Genomic DNA, 15,464 nt, shown 5'->3' on the forward strand with positions numbered 1-15,464 from the left:
GCGATCAAATCGATTGTTGCCCAGGGCAACCGCGGGCCTTGCCTTGTTGCAGGGCTTGGGATTTGGACACCTCCACAATCCGACCAACACACATCAGACAAGGAAGTGCGGTATCTTGTAGCGTTATGGCGCCCCCTAGGAGAGCTGAGCGATTCAGCGAGAATGCTACCCACGACTACCCTTCGTCGCCAGACCCTCTCGCCATGTCAACACACGAAAACACAATAACATCAACTCGCAAGCCACAGCGCACACCACGTGCGCCATCGCGAACAAGCTCGCCGAGCAAGCAGAGCCGAACAGCAATCGTTCCAGGCTTTGATTTGTCTTCACCGGCCAAATCCATGGTTTTGAACACACCGAGAATGGGCGGCGCAAGTCCGTGGCGCATCAAAGTCACAGTACAGGCCGAGCCTGAGAGTGACGGTGAGAACACCATGTCGCCAACAGTAAAGAAGGTTACACGCACGAAAACTACGACGATCCCATTGAAATATCACGATGCGCCGTCACCGATGAAGCGCGGTCGAGGACGACCCAGGAAGTCAGATGCAGCTGGAGGGACGCCAGCAAAGCCTAAGCGAAAGGGAACACCGGTCAGGAGAACAGCGAGATCGAAGTCTCGAGACGCGAGTGTGGGTCCAACAGGATCGAGTGCGGCAGACATCGATACGGATGTAGCGCCAAAGAGGAAACGAGGCCGCCCCAGAAAGGTGGTGCAGCCTGCGACTGAGGATGAAGAGACGCTGGTCGTTGATATACCGGAAACCCAAGATGACAATCAGATCGATGCAACGCCTCTACCAACCGAACAGCCACAGACAGTAGCCACCAACATCGCCACACCAGAAGAGACCGAGCTTTCGAAACGATTACACGCACGCAAAGGCACGCCCCATGCTACCAATCCACTCGCTATCGAAATTTCCTCAGATGAGGAGTCAGATGAAGTCAGCGACGTCCTCACGCCAGCTACCGGAGATGAGGACGAGGCCAGACACGAGCAAACACGTTCACACACCCCTACACAAGACCCAGCAGAGCACGGGGCAGACATCGATTACACGGAGCCATTTGAGCACGAAGACGACGATGACGAGGTAGAGGCAGAAAACTTCGCGTTCGATGAAGGCATAACGAGAATGCCGGACGATTCTACTATTATTGACAGCGAAGGCTTCAGCATAATCTCTGTAGACTCATTGCCTACCAAGTCCAGCCCTCCCAAAGCAGATGAAAACCAGGTCGCTCCAGTGCCGAGCATTGCAGCGATCATGAATCGCGGATACACGAATCCTGCTGCAGTCAGACAGCTGAGTCGTGAACAAGGTGTAGCGTCTAAGTCATCGCCAGGCCCTGCACGCATGCTTCCCGCATCAAAGCCGGTCAAATCCTCACCAGCGATAGCGCAACCCCGCCATGTAACACCAGCAGTCGACAATGAAGTTCCTTCAGCACCACCTAGCCTCGAGCCGGCTCGAGCGGCTCCTGCTAAGATCGAAACACCGAAGATGGGGCGAGCCTTGACGGCAGGTGTCGCTCTTCAAGGCGTTTTGGACCCCAATCGCTTTACCCCGGAATCTTCCCAGGAGTTGGCAGCGGATCGACGTGGGTCACTCGATGATTTGTTCCGAGGCTTCAGCGAAGGTTCTCGAAGGCAGCTACAAGAAGGGCTTCGTCTCGGTGTACAGCTTGCCCAAAATCGGGCTGAGCCATCACCATCTCTTCCGAAGTCTGACGCGTCACGTACAGAAGCAGCACCGAGAGAACGACCCATTAGGACGCAGCGAAAGTGGAGAACACGTCTTCTCACACCTGAAGATGAGCAGAACAGCGTGCCGGCAGAACCTGCTGCTGCAGAGAGTGAGGTCCAGTATCCTATCCTAGCTGTGGAAGAGCAAGTGAACCCTCTGCCTAGCCCGATAAGAAGCGAAGACGAAGGTGAAATGAGCTTTCAGGTTGACAGCATTGTAGCGAGCGTGATGGAAGAGGACGGCGAACAACCTGAGGCCACGACAAATACGCGGAATGAATCGAGTCCTGCTCATGGCGTATTAGAAGCGGACAAGGATGAAGTCGAGGAAGATTATTCGGACATATGGCGAGAAGAAGGAAGCCGAGTTTCCAATTCTTCTGACCCATCATCGACCGAAGGAAAGGCATCACTACAAGAGCCAGATCTTTTCATCGACAGCGTGTCCAGCAAACCTGGTCGTAGCAGGTTCCAGCGTCGCAATGCGCGGCATATTAAGCGTAACGATGGCGACAGTACTTCCCAACGACCAAGCCCTTTGCACGTACAAGCTGCTGGGCCGGAGTTTGCTGCTATTGACAAGGGAAAGGCTAGAGCGATCGAAGACGAGTTTGAGGAGCAGGAGGATAGTGTGGCTAGCGAAGGCAGTGATGACACTGGCATGTTCTTCCAATCGAACATGCCCGCGGTCTTCGATAAAAAGCGTCTTGACCGGAGACAGCCGAAGATTGACAAGCTGGACCTGTCACTTCTGTTGAACGAGGGTGAGAGCTTGCAGCCAGAGCCGTCACCTGAAAAGCAATCCGCTTCTACACAACCCAACCCATTCCTCGATACACCACCTCGGTTCACTGGATTTCCAAGCTCGCCCAAGAAAAGCAGTCCTCTGCGCCGCGAGCTCCGCAGCTCAGACATCTCTTCCAACACGCCCAGTCGCCTGCATGATGAGTCGACACTGCCTCTTGCTCAAAGCTCACCATTTCACTCGCGAATTGACGGAGACAGCATGCTTTCTACAGCATCTGATCAACGTCAGATCTTCGCCGAGATGGAAGGTGTAGACGTGACAAGTAACAGCATTCGCGTTTTGCGTGATGAAGCCGATGAGTATCTTGATGCGTACACACCTCAAGAGCGATCGTTGAACGAGATCAAGGAGGTCACTGAGTATAGCAGAACACTGCAGGGCGATTCGAGTATCATGCCATCAAGCCCACCTCAGGCTAGGCGACATTTCGTACAGCATGCAGCACCTTCCTCTCGTACTCCAAGTTCTGTGACCAGACACCCTCAGTCCGACACTGGCTCAGAGGCTACGCCGACTCCGCTCTCTCGGGAAGTAGCATCACGATATGAAGCAATCGACGAATCCTCATTTGTAAGCACCAGCTCGGCTGGCCGCTCAGATGGTGTTCGCGCCGCAGCACAACTCAAACGCGAATCTTCTGCCAGTGCTAGCGCATCCCCACCGCGCGCTCACCCTATCCTTGCCAAATTCGCACCCCTTCCACGCATTGAGCCCTGGACAAAAACCCACTACAAGGCCCTTGACAAGCTTCACGCCGCGCACCTGAAGTACCCTAATCTCTTCTGCTCCTTGGCAGTCCCGCCTACGACTCTGTCTCGCGCCAATGCTGCCCTACTTGCCAGCTTCGCCGCTACAACAGAGAAGAACTACGTCGGCGCCCAGGTCTCAGCATGGGGCTATACGTTTACGATGACGCCTCAGCTCATTACTCTTTGCGAAGTGTTCATGCATCTCCTCACGCTGAGCTCCATCGAAGACTATGAGGCGATGAGTGGTCGTGGAATTGAGATGGGTGATGTTGCTCCTGGTAGGATTGGGAGCAAGATCTCAAGGGAAGAGGTGATGAGGAGGCTATGCACAGTGGTGCTGGGCGAATACATTCGAGCCGATGAGAAGAAAGGGTTCAAAGTCAAGAAGACTGGAGCCCTGAGGATCGTTGGTGCCAGTGGTGAAGAGCTGTAAGGGAAGAGTTTGTGATGACATGACTGACGACCTTTGGGTATTATTGGCGTTGGGTTCTTTGAACGTTTGATACCTTTTGCCTATGACAAACCACTTCTAGTATTTCTTTGACACGAAGCCTGTTTCTCAGAGTCATGATACTTTCCTTTCCGCAACAAAAATTGCCCACACCTAAATCACGTGACAGAACAGGTCCGCCACCCCATGCCCCCACCCCCCTTCACTCCCTTGCTTCCCATTCCTCGCCGCAGCCAAAAACTTTAAAAAAAAAGGACGGGCCCAACCGCGATTCGAACGCGGGGCCTCTTGCACGTTTGAGACGGGCGCCCAAAGCAAGAAATGCAGCTCTGTTAGCTGAGTGTGCATTCGTGGACGCGGATGTCACTTACTCATACCACTAGCTGGATGCTCGTTAGAGCGACCTGGGGAAGCTGGGGTTGTGGGTACTTACACCATTAGGCCGTCTTCTAATTGGTTAGGAGTGAGAGAGAATGGACGATACATGTAGGTAGATGTTGTGGAGTGAGTGACAGCATTGTGTGTACGTGTTGTGTAAGCGAAGAAAGGGGTGCTTGGAGAAGAAAGGGCAGGTGGAATTACCATGTGAGACGGAAAGAGGGGTAGATTCGGTTGTTGAGAGGGGAAGTTACGATGAGGTGAAAGCAGTGGACGAGATTGGTCTGGTAGTGAGCTCAGTAAGCTTTCCAGGAGTGGTAATTAGTTCTTAAATCGACTACCTCGCAGATTTGACGTTCATAAAGTTGCTAAACCGCATGTATAACCAAGCACCAAGCTAGGTTACCCAGATCGAGATGAGGATCTCGCATTCTGCGGCAAACGTGTATGCATGTACATGCTCATAGATGAATGAGCTAGTTCTGTTGGGCGTTGGAAGGCCATGCAGCAGAGCTTCACTTCAAAGAGCATCACAGGCAGCTGAGAGCAGCTTAGAATGTTCAGTCAATGTGGTCCAAATGTCCGCTTGAAAGTATTTGCTGGATTATCTCCTGGGCTTCTCGCTACTTCGGACAAAGTTCGAGGTTCGTTGGGGGCGAAGATAGTCTCTCCTACGCTCACAACTTCGACTCCCGCGGCTGGCGAGGAGCACCGACTTTGCTCAACGCACTCCAAAGATTCAGACCCCCCTGAAGCCTCTCGTCATCCTCAATGGCAACGTTTCCATCTTCCTTGAGCGTACGAATCTGCATGTTATCTTTTGTGCCCCACTGTACCTTCTCACCGTTCAAGAATTGAGCCAATGGCTTCTGGAACGAATCAGTGACCACTCTCTTCTCCTCTGCTGTCAGGTCGTCGCCGTTGCCCCAGAACCAGATCGGTAGATCCGTCGTATGAGTTGGGCCATACCTCTTTGGCACCTTTTTATCAACGCAATTTGCTCGCCACTCTATGCGATATCGGTGTAGCAGGTCACCAGCGCCGTGTCGAACTAGAGCGTCTGCCATGCCTCGCTCAAGCGCGTGGATTTGCACATCAGCGTACACGTGTCCGAAAGCATCGCCCCAGCTCTTGTACCTCTTCGGTAGTTTGTGATCAGCAAAACAGTGCTTCATGAGTGCCTCCACAGCTGCCTTGGGGTAGTCTGCCTCCAGGCGGCGGAACAGATTGTCGAACCCTGCCTGTGGTGGTTTCCAAGTTCCGTAAAGGAAGTGTTCCTGCGAGCACTCTCCCATCATGATCTTCACATTGCGCTGCTTCAAACGGTGCGCAAACTTGCCGTTATCAAACTCCTTGATAAGATTGTGTCGGACAAAAACACCGTCTGTAACAGCGCGGAATTGGTGGATCTTCATCTTATTGCTCGCTACAATGAGCGCTTTTGCAGACAGTGCGCGCAGTTTGGCGAGCTTTTCGGATGGTCGCAACTCTTTCGGGATGTTTAGGACCTCGAGGAACTCATTGAACTGCACCTGCGATTCTTGCAAACTCTTTGGCTGCAATCCTGGTCCGTTTGAAAGCATCAACGCTCTCTTCACAATAGCTTTCTTCTCCGGAACACCAAGATCATAAGCCAGCTGATGGAACACAGAGTGAGCGCCGGCTGAATATCCTGATATGGTGATGTTGGAAGAATTACCGCCAAAGTAACTGATGTTCTCCAAGGTCCACTGTAGCGCAAGACGCTGGTCCCAGAAGCCCAGGTTGACCTCAAAATCAGAACAAGCCTGATGCAACTCAGGTGATGACAGGAAGCCGAATAGATTCAATCGATAGGCAGGTGCGACTACGATACATCGAGTGGGCGAGTCACTGAGGAAGGCGCGCATGTCCATGTCATTTGGGTTGCCGAATTGAAGAAAGCCACCGTGTATGTAAAATAACACTGGCCATCCTAATCATAGTTAGTTGCTGTTGCCACATGTGAACATAGTAACAGACCTCCTTTGGGCGGATCTCCAATCGGAATCCAGATGTTACTCTGCAAGCAGTCTTCTTCCCACAACTGATCATCGAGTCCTTGCCGAGTGATCTGTGGACACAGCCCACAACTGCTAGTAAACCTTCCCGGATTCGATTTCGTCCCGTAGCGGTAACATGTTGGGAGTGATCTTGGTTTCTGGAAGCGGAACGGTCCTACTGGCGGAAGTCCGAACGGAACACCGCCGAAGAAGTGACAAAGCGGTTTCGACTTATCGTCGATGTATGTGAGACCTTCAACAACACCACGGAATTGGAGGTCTTTTAAGCAAGGTTGAGATAGCTTCGACATGATTGTGTCAAGTGAGTGTATTGCGTATGGGGGCCAGCTTCAATCCCGAGGTCCGGTTATCGCAGGCTAACTAGTCCTTAAAAGGACAAGTTCCATCACTCAATCTCTCCATTGAAGCATGCCATCAGCCGTAGTTGCATATGAACAGTAAAGGTAAAAGTACAACGCCTCTTCTACACAAAGAACCGCAATTCACCACAAGAAGCGCAGAAACAAGTGACGATTTCTGAACAAGAAGCGACGCCACTTGTTACAAGACGCTTACTTTCGACTTCAGGCTTTTTAACTGTTCGCTAATCTCAGCCTATAATATGTCTTGCATCGCGGTTTTTTTTTTGTTCAGGAACATTTGTATAACCAGTATGACGCCATGCACTTGTTGGCCCATCCTTTCTATCTTCGTGAACTGTTACACTACAGCATTCTCGGAGATGCTTCTGCAGACGTTAGCAACGATCGTAAGCAAAAGAGGGTCATCAGGTCTACAGAACCCTCAAATGAAATGTGGCGAGACGCAGGAACGTGAGGAAAGTTGTTTTTGGTGTATATGAATTCATGGTCATTTCTTTTAACGTGACTCTCGACCCTATAGGCCATCTGGCTTACAGATTGGCAGCCTAAATGTCTGTTTCCAACGACCATACAACCTTTTTGGAATGTATGCGAGGTGTATTTCTCCAAATAAGTCTCATCGCATCTAGGTGCAGATGGGTGGCACAAACTAGTAGGCTGAAGTAGCTGTAGGGTAGATCGGTGATGGGAAAGCCTGGACATAGGAGCTTGTGAGCGGGACGAAAGAGTTTGTGTGAGTTGCATTCGCCTGTCCAGATGAGGTGAGGTTGGCGGTGACCTTCTTCTCACCCGTTGCAATGTCGTAATGGAACAGAGTGCGGTTGAAGTAAGCCAATGCGGCCTCAGCTGGAAAGTTTATCGTTAGCATATGGCTTGATCGAGGGGGCGGAAAAGTAACTCACGTTGATAATAGGGAACCTCGTGACCGGATTCATACACTCGTGCAAAGCTGAAGTTGCCATACTGGCGCACCTCGCCGTACTCAGTACCGTCTACGGTCATGGGCTCGTAGCCGGCGCTGTGGAACTCTTTGCTGTGAGTGTATTCGACTGCAAGACTGATAGCCTCGCCACCGAACCAGTTACCTATGAGAGATTAGCGAGTTCCGGGTCTCATGTTGGATAGGGGTCCCACAAATGTAGTCGGCATCTCCATATGCCAAACTGACGCGCACGTCCTGGTCTAGCAGGTGTTCCAGATCGAGCCTGAAGTTTGGGAAGATGAAGTCTCCAGTGTTCTGGAAAGCGTAGTATATGCCGTTGTTACCGGAATAGTTGAGCGTGACACCGAGAGCCTCCTGCACTTCAGGCAGATTGAGATATCTCGGATAGTTCGGGGGCGGAGTTGGATCCGAGTAAGGGTGCCTGATGTCGTAAACGCCACGTCCGCTGTAATAGTAATACGGCGACTCGACGTTGTCGCGACACATGTCCGCCGCTTCGTTGCAGATCTGCACCACTCCGGGAGTCAACTCGACCTCAGTGATCGGGGCATCTGCATGATAGTAGGAGCTGTTCCCTTCAGCAGCAGCCCGACATAGAGCAATCTGGTTGAGACATCCGTTGTACATATTGTTCGCAAATTTCGCGTACGAGTAGACAGTGTCGTTGTAGGCTTTGATGCCGTAGGTACTGGCAGCGATCAGTGAACTGCATGAAATTGTGCGAGTTGTATGGCTTACTTGTTAACAGCGAACTCGGGGTAGTATTCGGCTTGGACGGATCTATCGAAGTCAGCGAGAATTTTCTCGCAAGGGGAGGTTACGCAACTCGTCAATGATACCGTTAATTATGCCGAGTGAGTTGAAGTTGAGTGGGTAACCAGGCATGCTCCCATTCTCAATCTTCAAGTTTTGGTCGTAGAAATAATTGAAGAAAGCTGGCCCGTAATGTCCACCATACGATTCGGTGAAAAGATTAAACTCCTGCGGGGTTCCAATCTTTGTGTCAAATTTGGGGATAGTGTTCAGCAGCGCTTGAAGTACATGCTAGCATTTAACAGATCAGTTAATGGTTAGATTGTACCGTTTGACTGATACTCACCCAAGTAGCGGCAGCAGCAAGATCGGTGGTGTCAATCTTACCGGCGTTGAGCGGTTCGGAGAGGGGCCACCTTCCGGTCGCCGGCCAGTCGCTTGAGTTATAATGGAAGTCTTCAGATAACGGATTGAAGCTACCGACTCCTTGCTTTTGGTAGCTGAAACCTGTGCCGACAGGTTGGGATATGTACAGCATGTTGGAAACGTTGTTCCAGCTGTATGGATTGTACACGGTCGTCAAGTTGTCATTGAGCATGCAAGGTCCGTTCTCTTCGAAGAGTCCAATTAAAGAGTCTGATCCGGGGCCGCCATTGAGCCAGAGGGTGAACGGATCTTTGGCTGGGTTATTGCGAGATTCGAAGAACCAGTAGAAGACGTGAATCTAGGCAATATTAGACTGGAAATAGGCTCAGCAAAAGAGTAAAGATACACACATCTGGTGTAAGGTCCACATATCCAGAGTAACTATCTACGCCTGGAGTGGTCTCGCAAATACCTGGGTTCTTGTATCGGATAGTGACATTGTTCGGAGCCGTGGCAGTCTTGTAGTCGCTGGTCTTTTTTGGCAAGTACAAATGGTCGCTTCGCTTACTCCATTGCTTCTTGGATACAGCGGTGGCCTGCAGCACAAGCGATGCAAGCGCCAAGGAGGTTGCTGACTTAGCGAGCATAGTGATGAGTGAGGGCGTCTGTGGTGGAGAGTCAAGAGCGGGCGACAAGCTTTTTGGCGTATTTAAGCAATCTTTAAAAGGCTTGTCGCCTACGCTTATTGGGGTCACTATCACGACTATTATTCGCAGGCTCGGGTCGAAAGCTTGGTTTGCATATGTACAGGGGGTTTGCTCCTGCCTGAATTGGCCTAGAAGATATGTCTATCTTTCAACCCAAGCCACATCCGGGTTTCCATCCGACCGATCCCACCGCATGACGTTATGGCGAAAGAGTGATTGCAGATGCTTTAATGAAAGAAGCAACCGACGTTTTCGACTCCCAAAAAAGAACCCATAAGGAAAGCCTTGTTTGTAGTGATGAAAGTTACGTAGGTCGCATGTGGCTTTTGATCTAGGTATGGAGCCCCACTCTTTGTTAGTGTAGGGAATATTTATGGGAATAACACGTAGCGTGCGTGGACTCAAAAGCCTCCAGTCCTCGATGGTCGCGACCATCGAGGACCTCAAAACTTAGCACTCCATTATGGCTGTTTGGGACTGTCGTTCTGCGTGCCACGCGCTCTTTCTTCAGCCGCCGGGTCCGAATTTCGTTCCGCGTCACGAATCATTCCGTAGTTGCGCCTCCATAGAAAGCAAAGAAAAGGCTAAGCCCCACAGTGCTAACCTTGAAGCAGCCGGCAATAAGCCAAAAAAGTCTCTGCGTGCTTTCCATATCTCTGATGTCGGAGAAGTTCATACCAAAGAAGGATGAGATGAAAGACAAGGGTAGGAGGATAATTGTTACGATAGTGAAAACTAAGATGGCTTTACCGTGATCTTCCAGTCTCATGTTGACGAGTTGTATCGTGCGATCGATAAGGGTATTGCTGTTGTCTCGTAGAGCGACAAGGTCGGCGTACTCGCGTTGCAGATTGTCTAACAATTGGGCTGATGGGTCAGATAGGTGGGTTGAGAAAGACAGTTGACGATAGGCGGACACATCTGCAGGAGGTATAGTTGTCACTGACGCGTGGGGGTATGGTCGTGTCGACGCGCGCGACTGATCCTTTTTTCTCTCGGGCTTTAGAATATTCTGCAAGCTGCTGACGAGTTCTATTTGCTGCTCCGTGATTGAGATGACGATGTTCAGCTCTTCCTGCACTTGCAGTAGGTCCATAACAAGCTTTGTGTTAGGGGACCGGTGCAAGCGATACTGTAGATGGCCAAGGTAGCTGGCATACCTGTCTGAGAGACAGAGGCTCATGTCGGACCAGAAGCTCTGATGTAACATTCCAAGAGCTCTGCTTAAAGCGGTGATAACATGTGTATAGGCTGTGTAATTAGGTTCGCTGGCAGTGTTCATGCAGGCGTTGCGAATGCCTCGAAAAGAGACTTCCTCGATTCTCGCTGAGAGCTGAAGAGGTGGCCAGCGTGACTTCCAGCTCTGATTGCTGGAGAACGTAACAACGTGGCGCGCATCCACAACCAGTACCCATAGTTCTTCAACATTCAAGCTGGTTGAGTGATGGCCCTACCATCGTCGGACCTTCAGATCCAGATTGCGGTCAGTCAGCCATGGCTTGTGTTTGGTAAAAACTTGCTGGGATTCTCGATCTGTTGTGTCCCCTAATCGGTAGAAGTGCTGTAAGATTGAGCGCAAAGTGTGTGCTGAGCTTCTCGACGACTGTTAGCCTTCTCGTGGATCAACTTGAAATCTGAGGGGAGGCGTTTCACCCTCAACAGTCCAATCCAGGAATGGAACACTCAGTAGCATTGGCCCTCCGTTGTCACTACTATCTTCATCGTAGCTGCCAGTCAGACGCTGGAAGAACGGAGCAAAATATCTTCCGTGCTTTGAGAATCGTTCTTGCTGATTGACACAATGCTCTAACTGATGAAGCGCTGCAGCAATCTTCTGAGGTTCTTTGCTCCAGTCGGATAAGGCAATTAAGCATCCCGAAAGATAATCCGAGTAATTGCTGGATATGTGTATCCAACGACATTTCCGTAGGTCCAGTGGGTCAGAAGTTGGCGTCTGCATCTTGTTGCTCCTCAAACAATTCATCCACCCAAACTCGTCCGCTAGCTTTTGGAGGTGACCAAGCTCAGCCCTGGTCACTTCAGCCGATGGTATGCTGCTCGCTGATCTGTCTTTGTCTTCCAGATCTGGCAGCAACGCGGAAGAAAAGACTTCGTTCATCTCCAGCATTGAGCCGGAGCCGTAACGGCTCTCATCGAGTCGCACATCGTAGACCTGGATTTGTGCAGGCGAAAGGTGACGATTGCGCCAGTATGGATCCTTTTGCCAGTCGACCGGTACCGATGTTGTCGCCTTTATGTAGTCCATGGGCCCGGACCGCGCGACACCATGGCTGGTGGTGAGGCGCGTCCGGGACGCGTTGGATTTTGAGGAGCGAATCACAGCCACGACATTGCGATGGTGTCAGCTTCTGCTGGAACTGCTGGAATCAAACAAGCCGGAATCACGACCACAATCCCCTGCCGCCGTCGAAGTATGTTGCTGAGCTTCTCTCGCCTTCTCTACTATGTGGAGGGCCTGTAGTGTTTGACCTTCCAACCCTAGGCTCTATACAGAGTACAGCAGGAAACCATGTTCTTGAGTGCTGTGCACGGCCTCCTTTCCAGTCCCTCGGACGAGTGTTTGTTTGCAGGATCACCAGTCGATGACGACAGTAAGCGGTAATGCAGAGATAATCATGGGCCGATCGGTTGCACAGGTCGGCTCTCCGCAAATCGAAGCTGCGGTCGGTGTACTTAGCAACAGAATTCCATCGTGCGGCCTCATTCATCTCCTTACATCTAGGTCTGACGGTTCCGTCCAAGAACAGCATCAGAGTCAACAATGTCGCAGAAAGGGTAGCTACACCTTCATCTCGAGACGTGCCAAACACTGCTGACCGGCGACAGCCATCCCTCTCACCCTGCCCTCGTCCACTTTCCCATCACATTCACGGCCATCACTGGCGGCTTAGATGCGATCTACTACGCGTCCAAGCTTCCGGCCACTTCAGGCTTGGTGAATTCAGTGTGTGAGTAGTTTACCAATCTTGCGTAGGACGGTAACTGATTCCATGCAGTCAACTCGCTCGACAAGGCTATTCAGCCTCAAGCCTTCCCTGTCCTGTCCTACTACAGTACCATTCTTACGATCCTGACCACCCTTCCAGCTATAGTGACCGGTGTCATTCAGCTCTCCCCAGTAATACAGCGTGACGGATTCCAGTCGAAGAAGGCAAAGGTTGGCGCGGTACATGCGTTGATCAACGATATTGCGCTCTTTGCTACCATCTACAACTGGTGGACTCGCAGCCAGCAGGTCGGCTTTGCACCCAGCAGCACAAACGTCTTCGTCAGCTCTGCGCTTGCTCTGCCTCTGACTATGTATTCCGCGTACCTCGGTGGTTCGCTCGTGTACGAGTACGGCATGGGTTTTACAAGGGGCAACTCCAAGAAGACGCAGTAGAGAGGATAAGAACGACAGTAGGAAATCGCGCTTTTGGCAGACGATTCGGAGAGCGACGGATGATATATGTTCGATCCACGAACACGCGACTTTAACACGCGACTGTTGGGCTGCGCCATAACTAGATCAAAGAAATCCAGAATCTATTGAGCACTTTCTCCACAGTGACAACCGGCAGTTGACGAGATATACAGACACGTAAGATCTCCGAAGAGCTTTGCTCATGGATTGGTGCCGGCCGCCAAGTGTCTATCTTATCGTACACCCCCGCTCAGCTCCAACTACGCGATAAGACCTGCCCACTGACTCCAAATCATGGAGATATCGGCTGTTCATCCGAGCTTCTGCCTACGATGCGCCTGACGCCCTTTACGTAGTGACGTGCTCAAATGAGCCGGTTGACGATGACTGACTAGTCAACCACCACCTACTCTGAGCTTATCACCTTTGCCCAATGCTGTACAAGCAGGAACTAACCTCTTGAGGAGTAAGAAGAAGCTGCGAGATCCTTGTTTTCAGCCATGAGCATACTAGAAATCACCAAGTACACCAAACGAGCTTGACAATGATTCGTGAAGTGGGGTGGATGCTGAGCAATGGTCGTCGTGTTTGAATGTATAAAGTAGCCGAGAACTTCTAGGACTATGACCCCCAGAGTCAATCCAGGTTTCGCTGTCAGAGGCATCCAACATGGGGTTCTCGCGCTTCTTTGGCGTTGCTTTCCTCAGCCTTGTTGCTAGCACTCAGGCTATCGTCTCATCTACAGGGTTCACAGTCTCGCTTACAGACATCGACTACTTTCTGCCTCCTAAGCCAGTCGCAAGGATCGCAGGCTGCGAAGAGATTAAAGCAGCATATGCAGATGGACCGTTCGTTCCGTTCACTGTTGTGAAGAGCCACGAAAGCGGGACACTGGACACGGCATCAATCGCGGCTCAATTTGCAGAGCAAGACGATGTCTGGCAAGAGGGCTTCCTTGATGGTATTTATCGACGTGAACATCTGCAAGAGGTATGACTGACTGGCTTAGCACTATATGTACAAGGTGGTAGCAAAAGCAACGTCTCTACTGTGGTTATCACCGGCACGGTTTTTGGAGAGCTAAAACCTGGCCCCTACTTCATCAACGCGGCGGGTCAAGTGTATGAGGCATGGCGCTTGTACAGCGACGTGACAGGCGCTTTCACTGAATCCGCAATTGCCAACGGTGACGGCTCCTACTCTGTACTTCCTGCAGGTACCGTTGGTCAGAAGACTGCCCTCGCTGTGCCATCTCGCCTCTACTTTTCGAAAACAGCAGAGAAACCTTTGGCTGGCGTTCGCATTGGCATCAAGGACATCTACGACATCAAAGGCCTGCGCACTTCGAACGGAAATCGTGCTTGGTACTGGCTGTATCCGGCCGCGAATCACACAGCAACGCCGGTCCAGAATTTGATCGATGCAGGTGCCATCATCGTCGGCAAGATGATTACCTCGCAGTTTGCAAACGGAGAGACGGCCACTGCTGACTGGGTCGATTATCATGAGGCTTTCAACCCCCGAGGTGACGGCTACCAGGACACCTCTTCCAGTTCTTCTGGTGGGGGCGCCGCTACTGCCGCGTACGCATGGCTTGATGCTTCGCTCGGCTCAGATACGGGTGGAAGTGTCCGTGGCCCATCTCAAGTTCAAGGTCTCTACGGAAACAGACCATCGCACGGCCTCGTCACATTGGAGCACACTATGCCGATGGCTCCAGTCCTCGACACTGCTGGTCTGATAGCTCGTGACCCCTTGATCTGGAGAGATGCGGCTCAAGCCATGTATGGATCCAATGTTACCATCAGCGACGCCTATCCAGCCAGCATCAAGACGCTTGCCTGGCCCACTGAAGCTAGCAATGCTGCCAACGCGCTTCTTATCGACTTCTTGAAAAGCGTCACCGACTTCCTAGGCGCCAACACCACTGCCTTTAATGTCACAGCCTCCTGGAGCACCGATAATCCTGGCTTAGAGCCGCTTACAGAAATGATGAACCTTACCTATGCCATTCTCATCACCAAGCAACAGGTGCCACTGGTCCGCGAGCCCTTCCTCGCCGACTACGCCGCCAAACACGATGGCCGCACGCCCTTTATTAATCCAGTCCCGTTGGCTCGCTGGGGCTGGGGAGATAACCAAACCGCCACTCTCGAAGACGGTATTGCGAACAAAACAACGTTCATGTCTTGGGCTAACTCGACCTTCCTCGCTCCATCGGCACAGACATGCTCCGAGAGCCTTGTCATGTATGTCGGGTCTACCGGACTCACAAACTACCGCAACATCTACCTCGATGAACCTGGCGTGCCGCTTGGGTGGGGCAACAGCCGTATCTCCATCTTCTCGGAGGCCCCGGATTTCGTCGTGCCAGTGGGCGAGGCGCCGTACAATTCAACAATCACAAACCACGTTGAGTACCTACCTGTAACGGCAAACTTCATGGCCGCGAAGGGTTGTGATGGAATGTTGTTCTCGTTGATTGGGGATTTGTACGAGGCGGGGATATTGAAGGAGGCATTGGCTGGGAAAAGTGGGGTTACGGGGGGTGAGACGCTGTACAGGAGAGGGTTCTGAACACAGGAATTGAATAAGAAGCGATACAGAGAAACATACAAGATTATAAGATCTATCTTTTGCACGAGTACTCTACATGAGGCTCATCGGACATACTGACTATTCAACGATCAGATGTCCCCTTGACGTCATGCGTCAAAGACGCGTAGAT

The 15,464-nt window shown here is 51.5% G+C and overlaps 7 protein-coding genes across 7 annotated transcripts; 3 read left to right on the forward strand and 4 right to left on the reverse strand.

Moving 5' to 3' along the window:
• Positions 1–125: 125 nt before the first annotated feature.
• On the forward strand, positions 126–3,743 carry EKO05_0005823 (uncharacterized protein; the record flags this gene model as incomplete). Its single annotated transcript, XM_038945842.1, has 1 exon — positions 126–3,743. The coding sequence occupies one exon, from the start codon at positions 126–128 to the stop codon at positions 3,741–3,743; it is 3,618 nt and encodes a 1,205-aa protein (XP_038798837.1).
• A 1,073-nt stretch (positions 3,744–4,816) lies between these two features.
• EKO05_0005824 (uncharacterized protein) lies at positions 4,817–6,471 on the reverse strand (the record flags this gene model as incomplete). The annotated part of the gene is made up of 2 exons (XM_038939839.1): positions 4,817–6,093; positions 6,141–6,471. The coding sequence occupies 2 exons, from the start codon at positions 6,469–6,471 to the stop codon at positions 4,817–4,819; spliced, it is 1,608 nt and encodes a 535-aa protein (XP_038798838.1).
• Positions 6,472–7,192: 721 nt separating this feature from the next.
• Positions 7,193–9,252, reverse strand: EKO05_0005825 (uncharacterized protein; the record flags this gene model as incomplete). The annotated part of the gene is made up of 7 exons (XM_038939666.1): positions 7,193–7,389; positions 7,446–7,628; positions 7,678–8,174; positions 8,225–8,266; positions 8,313–8,530; positions 8,586–8,963; positions 9,016–9,252. The coding sequence occupies 7 exons, from the start codon at positions 9,250–9,252 to the stop codon at positions 7,193–7,195; spliced, it is 1,752 nt and encodes a 583-aa protein (XP_038798839.1).
• Positions 9,253–9,856: 604 nt separating this feature from the next.
• Positions 9,857–10,594, reverse strand: EKO05_0005826 (uncharacterized protein; the record flags this gene model as incomplete). The annotated part of the gene is made up of 1 exon (XM_038945843.2): positions 9,857–10,594. The coding sequence occupies one exon, from the start codon at positions 10,592–10,594 to the stop codon at positions 9,857–9,859; it is 738 nt and encodes a 245-aa protein (XP_038798840.2).
• Positions 10,595–10,918: 324 nt separating this feature from the next.
• On the reverse strand, positions 10,919–11,578 carry EKO05_0005827 (uncharacterized protein; the record flags this gene model as incomplete). Its single annotated transcript, XM_038945844.1, has 1 exon — positions 10,919–11,578. The coding sequence occupies one exon, from the start codon at positions 11,576–11,578 to the stop codon at positions 10,919–10,921; it is 660 nt and encodes a 219-aa protein (XP_038798841.1).
• A 516-nt stretch (positions 11,579–12,094) lies between these two features.
• Positions 12,095–12,715, forward strand: EKO05_0005828 (uncharacterized protein; the record flags this gene model as incomplete). Its single annotated transcript, XM_059636679.1, has 3 exons — positions 12,095–12,108; positions 12,160–12,281; positions 12,330–12,715. The coding sequence occupies 3 exons, from the start codon at positions 12,095–12,097 to the stop codon at positions 12,713–12,715; spliced, it is 522 nt and encodes a 173-aa protein (XP_059492662.1).
• A 690-nt stretch (positions 12,716–13,405) lies between these two features.
• EKO05_0005829 (uncharacterized protein) lies at positions 13,406–15,313 on the forward strand (the record flags this gene model as incomplete). The annotated part of the gene is made up of 2 exons (XM_038939940.1): positions 13,406–13,697; positions 13,746–15,313. The coding sequence occupies 2 exons, from the start codon at positions 13,406–13,408 to the stop codon at positions 15,311–15,313; spliced, it is 1,860 nt and encodes a 619-aa protein (XP_038798843.1).
• Positions 15,314–15,464: the final 151 nt, after the last annotated feature.

The sequence above is a fragment of the Ascochyta rabiei genome, chromosome 9, assembly GCF_004011695.2.
Source record: "Ascochyta rabiei chromosome 9, complete sequence".
NCBI lineage: Eukaryota > Fungi > Ascomycota > Dothideomycetes > Pleosporales > Didymellaceae > Ascochyta > Ascochyta rabiei.